Source organism: Ambystoma mexicanum, chromosome 8 (genome assembly GCF_040938575.1).
Source record: "Ambystoma mexicanum isolate Mex_15411 chromosome 8, UKY_AmexF1_1, whole genome shotgun sequence".
NCBI lineage: Eukaryota > Metazoa > Chordata > Amphibia > Caudata > Ambystomatidae > Ambystoma > Ambystoma mexicanum.
Window position 1 is genome coordinate 351,587,994 of NC_090929.1, and position 14,740 is coordinate 351,602,733.

The window sequence follows — 14,740 nt, forward strand, 5'->3', positions numbered from 1 at the left end:
GTCAATAGAGAAGCAGTTGTAAAAGATAGGAGAGACAGAGAGCACCCTAGAGTAGGTAGGGAGAGGAGAGAAGAGTAAGGGAGTGGGGGGGGGTGTAGGGGAGAACACTAGGGCATGACAACGGGCAGGGTGCAAGCAGACGAGACAGAGACGAGACAAGTTGACAATTGGACAAGACGACAGGCACTCGGACAATGGTGCCCTGTTACTAGAGGAGTGCTTTGCTAAGATGTCGACCACAGAATGGCACTACTATCAGTGTATTTAGATACTGAAAAAAACACATGTAAGTCAGAGAGTCCTCTAAGGGGGGAAAAGGCCTAGGTTCACAATGCCATTTTGTTTTTTTTTAGAAACTTTCACAATGCAATTTTAAAAACAGTAGAAAAAACACCTACGTTTGAGAGTCAGCTATAGGGACAGATTTGTAGGGTAGAGTGAGGTTCAAAACCTAGCCCTGGGCCACTCCTACCCCACTAATCGCTGCTGGGTGACGGCTCGCAGTTCACGAGGAGACGGTCACCACAGATGCTTCCCTGGAAGGCTGAGGAGCCCACACCGGACGCCTGCATGCCAGAGGCCTGTGGCTGCCGGAAGAGAGGGATTTCCATATCAATATCCTGGGGCTATTGGCAGTGTTATGGGCCCTCAAGTCTTCCCTCCCATCTCTGAAGGGCAAAGTGGTGAGGTTCTTCATGGACAACAGCACCACAATATTCTACATCAGGAAACGGGGCATCCGATCTCTGGCGCTCTCCAAGGAGGTGCAGGAATTCTGGCACTGGGCCGTCAGCCAGGGGATGTTCCTCATTCCTCTTCACCTAGTGGGAGTCAAGAACACCATTGCAGACTCCCTCAGCAAGGAAATGCGCTCCTGCTTAGAGTGAGAACTTTGGCAGGACCAGGTTGACCGCGTCTTCGTCAAGTGGAGCAGGCTCCTGATCGAACTGTTTGCGACAGTGCCAATCTCCAAATGCCAGATGTTTGCCAGAAGATGACCCCAACCGAGGAGCCTGAGGGTCGCGTTCTCCTTCCCGTGGGAAGGCCTGTTTCTGTACACGTTTCCTCCGTTGCCTCTCCTGCTACGAGTCATCAGCACACTCAGACAGTGCCAATGCAGGATGATACTCATCGCCCCGGCGTGGCTGATGCACATTTGGTACCCGGAACTTCGCAGCCTGTCAGCCTTGCCTCGGGTCAAGCTTCCAGTAGTTCTGGATCTTCTCACCAAAGAAGGAGGCGCAATCCTTCATTACGACCCAGGATCACTGAACCTGAGGGCTTGGCTCCTGCATCCCTAGAGTTTGGAGGATATGAGTTGCCTGCAGACTGTAGGGAGATCCTCGCCAAGGCCAGGTTGTCATCGACTTTGAAGTGCTGCGGTCACAAGTGGAAGCGTTTCGCTAAGTGGTGCCGTTCGCAGAAGATTACCACGTTGGGGGTCACAGTCCCGCATGTTCTTCCGTACTTGCTTTCCTTGGCCAGTGCTGGCCTGGCACACGCTTCTATCAAGGTGCATCTGGCGGCTATCTCGCGCTACACCAGATCTCCAGGAAGATCGTCACTGTGCTCTCATCGACTCGTCACAGAGTTCCTCAAAGGATTTTTTCAATCTTTCCCGACGGTGAAGGCACCAGCCCCGGTGTGGGAACTCAACTTGGTTCTGACAAGGCTCATGGGGGCCCACTTTGAGCTTATGCATCAGGCCCCTCAAGTTCCTCTCGTGGAAAACGGCTTTCCTTGTGGCCATCACCTCTGCCAGGCGGGTGGGTGACATCCAGACCCCATCCTGCACACGGCCATATCTGACCTTTCACGAATCGAGGGTGGTGTTTCAGACGCACCCCTCTTTCATGCTGAAAGTTCTGTTGGAATTCCACCACAACGAGCCTTTGGTGTGACTTGTTTTTTCCCCCAAAACCTTAGTGATTGGCTGAAAGGGCCTTGCACTCGCTGGACGTTGCTCGTACCTTAAAGTTCTACGTGACACGCACAAAGAGTTATCAGAAGACTTGACAACTGTTTGTGAACTTTGGTCCTGTGAACCAGGTGAAGTCCTTGTCCAAGGCTTCCATCTCAAGGTGGCTCTCCGGTTGCATCATGAATTGTCAGGGGTTGGCGAACCGACCAATGCCCGGCTGTGTGAGAGCCCACATCACCAGAGTAATAGCTGCAACGGCGGCGTTCCTGTCCGTTGTGCCCCTGCTGGACATCTGCAGGGCTGCTACATGGAGGTCCACGCACACCTTCACACCATTCTACTGCGTCGACAGGGATTCCAGGGTGGAGTCCAGAGTTGGCCAAGCAGTGCTACGCAACCTGTTCGCTTGAGGTGAGTCTGTTCCAGAGATGTAAGAGTAATTGCTTCTGTTGAGGCTTACCAGCTCCCGTGGTTGTGTAATGTGGTACTGCTATGTATTCGTTATTCATGAGCATGTGAATCCATGCCAGACCCCATGCTGAAGAAGGAACAAATTACTTACCTGTAACTATTGTTCTCCAGCATCAATCTGACATGGATTCACATGCAAACCCTCCATCCGATCCCCCCCTGCTGCTCTTCTTGGTCATACTTCCACTTTACGTGCTTACCAAATCTGAAGATGGCTGCCAAAAGAGGGGCTTAGCGAGAGGATTGCCATTGGATGGGGTAGTATGATCCAGTGGACAGTGATTTGTTTAAAGGAGAAAGACAGTTTGTAAGTGAAAGTGAAACTGAAACAGTTTTTTCTTTTACTGAGGATTCCCAGCCTGACGTCAGGGAATATTCATGAACATGTGAATCCATGCCAGACCCATGCTGGAGAACAATAGTTACAGGTAAGACACTTGTTCCTTATTTGGTTAAATTGTGAACATTATTTGCCCAACCCAAGTCATACATTTCCTTAAACCCTTAGTTGTTAATTTCTAGTGTGAGGATCAGAATAGTTTGTTTTGGGCACAAAGACAGTTTACATAATTTTGATGACAAGACACAGACTGATCTTTAGTTTGTTTCCTAGGCAGGGAAACTCTCTTTAGGATAGGGCCAGAGAGGTCTTTATCCAACTCTTTTTATTTTAAAAAGATGTCCGACAGTGAAAACATTACAACTTTGTGTCTGCCTCTCATTTCAGACTCTTCATAGTTCCCGGATGCCACAGAAGAGTCTCTGAGGAGGAAGGGACCAGATCCCACTAAAGGGCAAATCATCCAATCGAATCATTAGCCAGTCAGATAGCACAGCGAGTGGAGCGCTCGCTTTGACATCTGTGCAGAGCCTGCCAACGCAGGTTCGAATCCCGGCAGGGCCAAACTCAGCCTTTGATCCTTCTGAGGTTGATAAATCAGCACCAAAATGCAAATTATTATCCCCCCGACTACTGGTTGTAGTTAAGAAGATCCCATTTTCAGTTGATGTCAACACCTGCAATTGTCATGGCATTGCAATTAGTGAATACAACATGTGGGCTTGGTGTACCCCTTGCTCCCAACTGGAACCCTGTGACAGTGGATAACCCATAGAACACCCACGTCCTCTGTGTCACTCCTCACATCCTTTCGCAACCCTTTTGTACTAATTTTCCAATAGTATTAGCTTGTAGATAGCTCTAGCATTCCTCCTAATAGCTACAATTAAAAAGGTTGCATGCATAGAGTTGGAGTATGTGTTTGAAATGCTGGTTATCCACCAACCTGCAGGGCTGTATTTGTGTGATTGGTGGCCCCTGAGCAAGTTACAAGACACAACTGCAGTCAAAGTAACTTGGAACACTTGAAAAGCAGACACTGTGTCTTCTTCTAAATGTGAAGCTGCCTTACCTATAGCCTATGGGAAAGGAAGCTGATTGTTTGGAAGTGCGATTTCCATGGCACTGTGATCTTGTGCAGTTACTGTGTATTTTGAGGTATTGGTATATATGAATGCTTTACTTCAAATCCTAAACACATGATTGATTACTATTTTGTTGTATGGCAAATATCCATGTCTTGTCTTAAAGTTAGCCAAATTGCAAGGATTTGTCTATCTCTCACTCACACCCTCCACAAGCCCCCTTCTCTGTTATGCTGCTGTTGTAAAAACCTAATATTTCATCAGGGTCCAGCAAATGTTGAAAAGAGCCCCAGACACACCAATGGTTCCAATGCCTCATGGTTGTTATTGACCACAGCAGGGGAATGTTGATCTATGCGTTCACATTTTTTGGCATGCACATCGTCTCATCTAGACAGTCATAGTGTATGGAGCTCACTAGATAAAAAGGATATACAAATTGATTAATTCAATGCTCATCTAAGGCTGTGACGTGTGACTCCCAGAGAGCAACATAACAAAGTGATCAAATGTCTTTGCGTGTAACCCATTATGTTGTGTCTAAGCCATTCTAACAAGATAATATGTAGCCTGTTGATACCCTTCTTGATCGTTAACACACTTTGGACTTATCAGCCTTTAGCTCCCATCTTCATGGGCCAGTGGCAAGGTCTGCTATTCCAGAATGGGTGGTATAGGACAGACCCAGAGATTGAACCTGTGGTGCTTCGTGTCGTCTTGCTTCCAAGGCAAGCACGTTGCCTCTGAGCTATCCCCCGAGACAAAGGTTTAGGTTTTACCCATACTTGCTGTATTCCACTTTATAAAACAGGTACAAAATGTGGCATAACAATCACTATTTCTTTTAGGAAATAAACTAAAGGCATTGCCCAGTACAATGGACAGGCTGCGAAGTTTGCGCACTCTCAGTATCAGCGAAAACAGACTACGTGAATTACCACAGACCCTGGCTTACGTTAGGACACTAGAGGTAAATGCTAGTCCATATGTGATTATCTTTCACTTGGAAGAATTTGTTGTTTGTAATGGTGTTAAAATTCTGGCATGCTTCCATATTGACTGTTATTAAGTAATTCAGCACAAAGCCAAAACATTACTAGTATTTAATGCTCAGTTTTTCACTCTTGGGGTTTGTTACAGATTCTTGATAAACTGAGTTAGACATTCTGAGAGGAGGAGATTTGAGGTGAAAAGATGTTTTAAATGTTAGTCTGGTTGATATTAGCTATCGAGAGGACCGAAGGATAAAAAGAAACATTTAAAATGTAATGTTGCTTACCTTAGGATTACCTTTTTTACCATGTTTGATAATTGTAAAGTTATTATTTCTGTATGTAGGTCCATCATTTTTTAGGCCTGGTTTTTGTGCCATCCTTAGTTTCCCTCCCTGTATATTTGCCTGTGTGTCTATGGGTGACTGTGATGTTGAGAGCGCAATATCATTTGGGATTCTTTTCCAGGATATGATCCATGGATGGCAGTTGGAGCTTACCTCTGTGGGTGGTGGGAGCTGGTGACTCTCTATGTTCCCAATTCTATTTAATCCGTAGTTAAAAAAAATAAACTTAGTTGGAGACTAAATTATGTGACTTCATAATTCAGATTTGTTTGACGACCTTCTTGTGGAGTCACCAGTCAAACCAAGACCTTAAAATGCTCATTACTGCAGACACTAAAAGGTTTAATATGGAAGTGGAAAGCTTGTAATAGTTTTTACAATGCTCAAAATCTAGTGAAAGTTAGCAAAATAGATCAACATAAACTAACTACCGTTCTTCCTGTGACTTCCAATTTTGAACAGTTTGACTGTATTTTGAAAAGACGTGTATAAAGCCGTGAAATTGGGAGACACGCATACAGTAAGTTGTGAAAACACTTTCTCCTACTCATTTGTGCTGAAATTCTAAAAGTAAACCAAATAAAAAAAAGTAGTCCCCACTGTAAACCTAATCCAACGGAGAGAAACTTTTCTTGAAAATAAGTTGCAACTAGGCCCAATTTTAATATAAAACATTACTATTGGTTCCTTCAGTATGCATTTTATTTTAGAAGTGTTCTTAAGGCCCAGGCTATATAGGTCTTCCCTCTCTGTCCCTCTCTTTCAGAGAAGGGGATAGAGTGGATGAGAGGGGACAGAAAATGTCATTGTTGGATACGGATGGGTAGGAGTGTAAATGAGGAGAGGGAATTCAGTGCAGGAGAATATACTGTGGCCCTAGAAAGGGAGTCTGATGCCAGTGCTGAAGTGGATGGGTAGGAATAAGCTATTGTGCGTATTGGGCAGTCAAAAAAGTTCACTGTCTGTAATCAGGCTCTCGTTATTGGTCTCCCTTCATATCAGTCACACTTTCAGATACAACCTTTTGTATTCTTGTAGCAGAAGAGTGCCCTCTCCCTCAATGCAGGGTTGCAAGAAGAAGCACTTTTCATGGACTGTCACCTCCCACTTCCAGGATCCTAACCTGTGCTTTCTGCTCCATCTAGCCACTTCTCTGCTTAAGCTAGCCCTCCTTGCAGGTGTTGCTTATTCTCACTTCCTTTCCTCTTTTCTTGCTTTTTCCCATATACCTCTTACTGTTCTTTCCCCTCCCTACTTACTTCTCCTCCTCCTCTTCCTGATGTGTGCCTTCCTCCTGCTTACTTCTGCCAACCAACTCATCTTGGTGGTTAACCACCTCCTCTTGATATTCAATCAATTCTTTCAGACGTCATTTTAGCCGCCACCTCCTCGTCTTTAACTACCTCCTCTTTACTTCTTTTAATCATGTCCTCGTTACTCAATTTAACTACACGCTCCTTACGACTTATGACCACATCCTTCTTACTACCTTTGACCTTCTGCTACTCCGGATGTACAACCACATCCTCCTGATGTTTAACCGCTTTCTCCTTACTTTCTTTAACCACCTCCTACTTTCCTTTAGACACCTTGCTCTGTTTAGCTACCTCCTCCTTAGTTCCTTTAGCCACCTCCATCTTACTTCCTTTAACTGCCTTCCCACTACATTTACCCACCAACAGATTACTTCCTTTAACCATCTGCTCCCCTTCTCACTCATTTACCCATCTCCTTCTTCTTTTAACCACATCCTCCTTAGTACCTTTAACCACCTGATTCTGATCAATTTCCTCCTTTCTAATATTCAGCCACCTCCCCCATATTCTCTTTACACACATTTTCCTCATGTTTCATCACCACCTCAATTTCTTCCGCCACCTCCTTCTCACTCTGTTCTCAAACCCTCCTCCTTCTCAACTGCACCTTTTCCCCTCTACACCTTTTCTCCTTTCCACACTCCCTCTCTCTAAGCTCCTTCTCCTTTCCAGGCCTCTTGTCCTCTTTGCGCTTCTTCTCCTCACTAGGCTCCTTCTCTACAAATTACTTCCACTCACCAACTGGTGTTAAATGCCTGCCTACTGCTTCTTCCAAAAACCCACTCACCTGACTGACAGCATGTTCTGGTCCTCTATAGCCCAGTGTCCCCACCCCCTGAGCTGGACTCTGTTGAGGATTTGAACCTATGTGACCATATTGGTGAGGGCCTACGATTGGTGGGTCTTAACTAGCACACCTGCATTCATTGAAGACCTAGTGGGCCGAAAAAAGCCTTCAAAATGCCTTGTCCACCATTTTCGATTTCACTCATGCCTCTATTATGCTTTTCCCCAGTCTACTTGGGCGGTAGTGTGGGGGTTTGATGTGTGCTCTGTTGTGAAGAACTTGGACGCAAAGGGTATGTGTTTTTTTGTTTTCCACGTCCTCGGCTTCTGGTCTATTTGTCAGGGAACCAGCGCAGCCGGCCGTGCCTGAGTCGGTTGTGGTTAAATATGTCTTTGCTCTGTGAACCTCACTGATTATTCCAGCCTACTCTCAAGCCCATGCCACTCTCAAAACTACTGGGATTGTGATGTGAAGCACCTTCTCTCCTCAAACTGTATGCTACTGGCATTTGATTGCCCCAGGGCGTGGTCTCATACATTGGCATGGTCACTATTTATCACTTGCTTCTTTCACTTCCAAGTGCCGATCCCTTATATGGGAAGGGTCATCATTGGTTGCTTGCTTTCTCATTTGATTCCTGCACAATCAACTTTACTTTTCTACCCTTGTTTTATGCTTCTGATTTCTCACCTGACAGGCAATGCTCTTCCCTGCCCCACCACCCCTTTTGTCACAGGCTCTGATCCCTTGCTGGACAATTATGACGGATTTGTGGCAGCAATCAAAAATGTGTGCGATTGACCGGACATGGCTTTTATGGCACAAGAAACACTCCTCGATTTACAGCCGTGGTCTATGGATGTGATGTCTTTTACTAGCAAATTTAGGCAGCTAGGTAAAGGGACCGACTGGCAAGAAAATACCTCTTTACCCTTTTTCGCCCAGGCCTAAATGAAGATATAAAAGATGAGTTGGCCCGGATTTCGTCCAGCAAACTTCAATGCCTTAGTTGCTTTAACCTTACAAATTGACTACCCTCTTCAAGAGAGATGGGCAGAGAAACGCAAGGCTAGAAGTTGTCCTTACAAAACAAACCCGGTTCCCTCTGGTACTTCTACAAATACAATGTCTGAGCCTTAACCTATGCAATTAAGTGCTGCCTAGGGATTATGCATTGTGAGACAGGCATGGTATCAAGAGAGGCACAAGCTCAAAGATACTTTTTCTAAACCTTTATTTCTAAAGGTTCCTGGGTTGGTGTAATGCCTAACTGGCCTCAACATTAAAGGGACGATTCCCATAACTGATGTTTCTAAGAGTCGTTGAAGTCTAAAAGTCCAAAATAAAAACCTGTCTGTGTCTAAACCTATGCTTGCCCTCACTCTCTGACAAAAATGTGTTAGGAAGTCTTTCAAAAGCCAAAGGTAGTTCAACAAAAATAGGAAAACCAGGATTGGTTTCAGGTGGTCTTTTCACCAGATGTAGGTTGGTCAGCTTCACAGGGATGAGTTCAATCAAAAGGGACTGTTCTTAGGACCCTCTCCATAGTTCAAACAATGTTAATGTCTTTAATGCCTTGGGGTTCCCTTCCCCAAGCTTGTTCCTTCAGTAAAATAAAAATAAAATTAAGCATTCCACTTTGATAGGCCTCTTAGGGTCCCCTTCCCCAAGCTCAGGCCCCTTTCAAGTTCACACCCAAGTTCAGCTTTTAGGCCTCTCCGGGTTCCCTTCCTTGGGCTTAGGCCGCCTTCTAGTTCAAACACAAAATTCAGTTTTCAGGTCTCTCAGGGTTCCCTTCCCCCAAGCTTGGGCCCCTCTTGAGCTAAAAAGAAAACACAAGTTCAGTTTGTCAGGATGTGCCTTTTCCTTCATATACAGTTCACTCAAAGGGTTAGCATCAGAGACTTTTGAAAACGCCAGGTTATTTGCACCTCCAAAGCGCGTCCACCCCAAGCTTTAACCCCTCTCATTTCCTGATCTTACCTTTTCCTTAAGGGGCTTTCTGAACCCTTTCCTGGTCCCCTCTGTTTTCTTGACTTTCTTTCTTGTGCCCACTGGCACCTTTCTTTCCTTCTCCTGCACGCTTGTGCTTTATTTATTTTTCCGTGCCCACTGGCACCCTCTTCCTTGCTATCCCGTGCACACTTGCACTTTCTTTACCTTTCTGTTCGCACTGGAACCTTTTCCACTCTGCCGGGCCGCTTGCACCCTCCTCTCTCATTTTGGGTCGCTCACGCCCTCTTTAATATAGTTCTTTTTCTTTGCGTCCCTTGCACGCTCTGCTTTCTGAATTTCTCTTTCTTGATATTGTCACTTGTTTTCAATCTTCACTAGTTTTCTCTTCTTTCCTCGTTACCTCTCTGTGCCACTTAATGGGTTTCCTTTCGCCCGCTTTGCTTCAGTCGTATGCTCCCGAGTGTGTATCCCTCTCTCTCTCTGTCTCTGTCTCTCTCTCTCTGTCTCTCTCTCGGTCTCTCTCTCGGTCTCTCTCTCGGTCTCTCTCTCGGTCTCTCTCTCTGTCTCTCTCTCTGTCTCTCTCTCTGTCTCTCGGTCTCTCTCTCGGTCTCTCTCTCTCTCTCTCTCTGTCTCTCTCTCTGTGTCTCTGTCTCTCTCTCTGTCTGTCTCTGTCTGTGTCTCTGTCTCTGTCTCTCTCTTTCTCTGTCTCTCTCTCTTATTTTCACGAGACTCACCCGGGCAGCAGCGCAGTGACAAGCCGTCCCTCCTGGTTGTGCGGGCCTGAATTTCCTCAGACACCTTTGGGGCTGTCACAGGTGCCAAGGAAACGAGCAATGTTACAACCGCCAACAGCAGCCTGCAAGATGCTTCGCTCCGGCTCTCTGGAGACACAGCTCCCTAGCCACGCTGCAGCCCCTAAGAAACACCGGGCCAGCGTCTCGGCACGCCGTTCTTCTCCAAGCCGTCGATCCTGCTGCTCTCTGCTCCGTGGCTTCTTCGGTCCAAACAACATCCCCAGCTTGCTCATTCAGCTGTGCAGAACCACACCTTTTATAGTTGGAAAAGCAGTCAAGGGGAGTCAGGTGTGAATGATAATTAGTGAGGGCCTGACTCTATCAATGGGACAACTTCAGTTCTTTCTACAGCCAGTTTTCCTTACGTTCCCCATGTTATTCTTATGGGAAAGTTTCACTACTCCCTGTTCCCGCTTCCTCGTCCTAGTATTTGGTGGAAATGGGGAGGGGGTGATGGACTGGGTTTGAAAATGCCCCATGAAAGCGTATTGTACAAAAGGACCGAATACCAAAAGTTTGACTTCCAAAAGTCCGATCCCCAATTTTCTGCATATATATATGTGGGGGGGTAAAGTGTATAAAAAATCTATTGGGGTAAGGCAGGGGGCTGTGCGGGGGTTTTCCCCCACATATATACTTGTGGAAAATAAAATTGAACCTTTGGGAGTCGCACCTTTGGGTTTGGTAAAATCACGCAGATCCCATGAAAGCTGAGGGAAAGGGTTTTTAGGTAGAATGAGATTGTAGGGGAGATTGCATTTCCTTGTTGGTTCATAGGACAACCTTTTAATCTGGTCTGCGTAGTGATTATAGGGACAGAAGTCTTGAGGTTCACGACCCGGGCAGGTAGAGGATGAAGGAATCTTCCTCCCCTTTCTCGGACAACTGATTCCCCTCTTTCTCCCCTTTGGGTCACAAATGACCGGATAAGAATCCCAGGATACGACTCCTGAATAAAAGTTGTAGGGATCAACATAGCCCATGAAGCCCTCTGGGATTTCCTTTTGCTCCCTATTTCCCTGTTAGGATACTGCATCTCACCTGGGGTATCCCCTTCAGACAACTCTGGGTTCCTCTACTCAGGTGATCCTCCCTGACTCGTCCACACCCAAAGTTGGGATCCAAGAGCGATGGCCCTCCCCATGCCACCTGAATAGAGGACGTTCTGGGTTTAAATGGGAGAACACCCCTAGGTTTCTTAAAGCATGTATTGTGGTTCACGTTCCCATCTACTCCGGTAATGTCCACTTGTGCCTCCACAGCATTCAGGAAACACTAGGTCCTGGTCCTAAATGGAGCCATGAATTGGGAGAATGCAGAAGGCTCCTAATGTACTACCCCATCATCTACTATGTCAAGACCTATCCTAGTGGTCCTGAACGTACTGATAACCCACCTGATCAGGAATCCATTAGTGCTCTGGCCGCGGTGGATTGCGGTGCCGCAGTTTTATTTATGGACATCACGTGGGCTCAACAGAATACCATCCCAACATTAACAAAGTCTGTTTTGCAACATGTGGAAGGTATCAACGGAAGACCATTTTCCTCTCGACCCATATCTGTGCAAACCCACTTACTGCAAATGAAAGTGGCACAACATTCAGAGAATCTGAGTTTTAATCTTATCAAAACTTCACACTTTCCTGTTGTTCTTGGTATTCTGTAGCTCCAGCAACACAATCCATACATACATTGGGTGCCTGGAACCCTGTTTCTGGGTTCAGAATGCTGTACTCAACATTGCTCAAACAAAAACATCAAGGTATCAGTTCACTTCACGGATAGTTAGACTACCAATCCTTCCTTACCGGCGGCCCATCTGCAACTGTTTCTGTCAGAATATCAGGAGCTTTCTGACGTCTTTCTCGACTCAAAAAGTTGTTACCCCCTCATAGACCTGAAGACTGTGCCATTGATATTGTTCCTGATTCCATTATCCCATTTGGAAGGATGTTCATTCTATCCTCACCAGAACAGAAAAAAATGCCTTAAAAGAGTATTTGGCTAGAAGTCTAAAAAATTGTCTCATTAGACATTCAAACTCACCTTGTGGAGCTCCTTTGTTTTTTGTTCCAAAAAAGGAAACCACTGAATTAAGACCCTGCTTAGACAGTCAAGGTCTAAACTGTGTCACTGTTAAAGGCAGATATCCATTACCTCTGATTGTGGATGTCTTGGAAACCCTTAGGGGTGTTGTCATCTTTACTAAACTGTCTCTTTGCAGAGCCTATCACTTCATACGTATTCGACAAGGCGATGAATGGAAAACTGCTTTTCTAACTTCTTTTGGGCATTTTGAATACCTCGTCATGCCATCATTGGATTACTGAATGCTCTGAAGTTTTCCAACGATTTATGGATCTTACATTCTCAGACATGTTTTACCAATTCGTAATCATTTATTTAGAGGATATTCTAATCCATTCTTCTAACCTGACTGACCACCGTCAAAATGTCTGTCAAGTACTCACCAGACTGCATGACAGCCTTCAATGGATTGCCTTTCTCCCACAGATTACTCCTCAAATAGATATCCCGTCCAGCATCAGCTTCTTGGAAAACTCTTCGACATGGGGCGTAGTGCACTTCGACTCAGCCGTCGATCCATCTTAACTCAGTGCCTCGGTCGCCATACATATACTGCGTCACTATGCCCCCCCTTACCTCAGTTACTTTTTTCAATGCGGTCAGCCCACTGCTCGAGGAACACTGCTATACTTCGACTTTTACTCATCCTTGTTTCAAGCGAGTCGAGCCATGTCCACGCCCAGAGTCTCTGGTTTCAAGCGCTGTAGGGACTGTAACTCCAAAATGTCGAATGAAGGCCCACATGAAATCTGCGTGTGGTGTCTCTGTACCGGTCACAACCCTGAGAGTTGTAGTGCGGGTGGCGAGATGAACCCGAAATACCTCAGAGAACGGGTGGCGAAGCTCTCAGTAGGCTGACCTTCCTTTAAATTCCTGGCGCGGTCGACCGTTCGGTCATCAGAGGCCAAAACAGAGGGGCCTGCTCCAGATGAGGATTAGAGGCATCGGAAAAAACCCCAAGAAAAGGTCCAATTTCCGTAGCAATTTGTCCTCTTTCTCCTCCCACAAGACGAAACAACGCCACTGACACCAGCGCAAATCAGATTGTTCAAGTGACTGCTTTATGTCAATGGCAGGGCCGATGTCCAGGGCAGAGTGGGAGGAATTTAAGACTCGGATGCTGCATATGTTTTGCGCAGCTCCCCTACCGACTCCAACAAAGACAAACTAACCGAACTATCTAAACTCTATAAAAAAGAAATAATCAACACTAAAAAGAATATATTCAATGACAGAATTGCAAAAGTTAAATTCAACACCAAGGAACTCTTCTCCATCCTTCGGGAAATGGAATCACCAATACAAGTGATAGACAATGCCCCAAAGGATAAGACATGGTGTACCAACATACAAAATGCTCTATTGAATAAAATCTCCTCTGTCCAACTCAAAATAGCTAACAAAAAGGCCACACTGCACCAACCTGAAAGAATCCTGGGTCCTCCCCCTGCTTAAAAAACAAAACCTTAATCCTTCCATCCCTACAAACTATAGACCCATCACCACTGTGCCTTTCCTACTAAAAATTGACAGTTGGCTACCTACAAATTCAGGACTATCTAGAAACCAACCACCTGCTAGGCACACGGCAATCTGGCTTCTGCCCTCTCCATGGCGCCGAAACAGCCCTGCTAGACCTCAAGACTCAAATCGAGGAGCTGAAGGAGAGCGGAAAAACGGCTTTGCTACTTCTATTGGACTTGTCGGCAGCCTTCGACCTGCTGGATCATGCAGTCTTATGCAACCACCTTAGGCTTGAAGCCAACTTCTCAGGGGAGGCCATAGCATGGGTTCAATCCTTTCTAGCCAACCACACTATGAGAGTCTTCTTCCCCTCTGCTGATCCTATCCAAATATCTTGCGGAGTCCCACAGGGATCCTGTCTCTCACCCACCATGTATAACATCTTCACCAAACCACTGTTTGATAAGTTGGATAGACTGGGCGTCACCTACACCAACTATGCAGACGACGCCCAGATCCTCATACCCCTTTCGGGCAACTTCGAAGCAGACTCGGCCTTGGTGAACAAGAGATACATCCTCATTCAGGCATGGATGGCATCACATGGCCTCTGCCTGAATGACGACAAAACTGAGGTATTGATCCTAGGCTCTGAAGCCAACCTAAAAAAACTAAGCCCAAACTACGCATCCTTCAACATTGATAAAAATATTATCAAGGTGATGCCCGTGGTTAAAACACTAGGATTCTATTTGGATTCCTCTCTCACCCTTAAGAAGCAAATCAATTCCCTTGCCTCCTCAACAACCCACACCTGCAAACTTATCCGAGCCTCTAGACCGTTTCTCTCTAGTGCTAGCTGCATTACCCTAGCCAATGCTCTCATAATGTTCAGATTAGACTACTTTAACGCCCTGTACTCCGGAGCCAACAAGTATGTCGCAGATAAAATACAAAGACTGCAAAACAACGCCTTGAGAGCAGCGTTGAATATCCCTCACAAGGAGCACATTACCAAATTCATAAAAGAGGCTCACTGGCTAAAAATAAAGGACAGAATCTTCCTCAAAACAGTTTCTCTCACCTCCATGTGCCTGAACAACTTAGTACCCCACCTACCTTTCGGAAAAAATCACTAGGAGAACACCCACCCGCCCCACGAGATCTGCCAACACAT

At 45.8% G+C, this 14,740-nt stretch overlaps 1 protein-coding gene across 3 annotated transcripts in view; it reads left to right on the top strand.

The window, feature by feature from the left end:
- Positions 1-14,740, top strand: part of LRSAM1 (leucine rich repeat and sterile alpha motif containing 1) — a 3,131,994-nt gene that overhangs the window by 924,247 nt on the left and 2,193,007 nt on the right. For all 3 annotated transcript variants that reach the window (XM_069609805.1, XM_069609807.1, XM_069609806.1), the window contains one exon: positions 4,666-4,787. In XM_069609805.1, the coding sequence (XP_069465906.1) occupies positions 4,666-4,787 (122 nt within the window). The remainder of the gene's footprint in view (positions 1-4,665; positions 4,788-14,740) is intronic.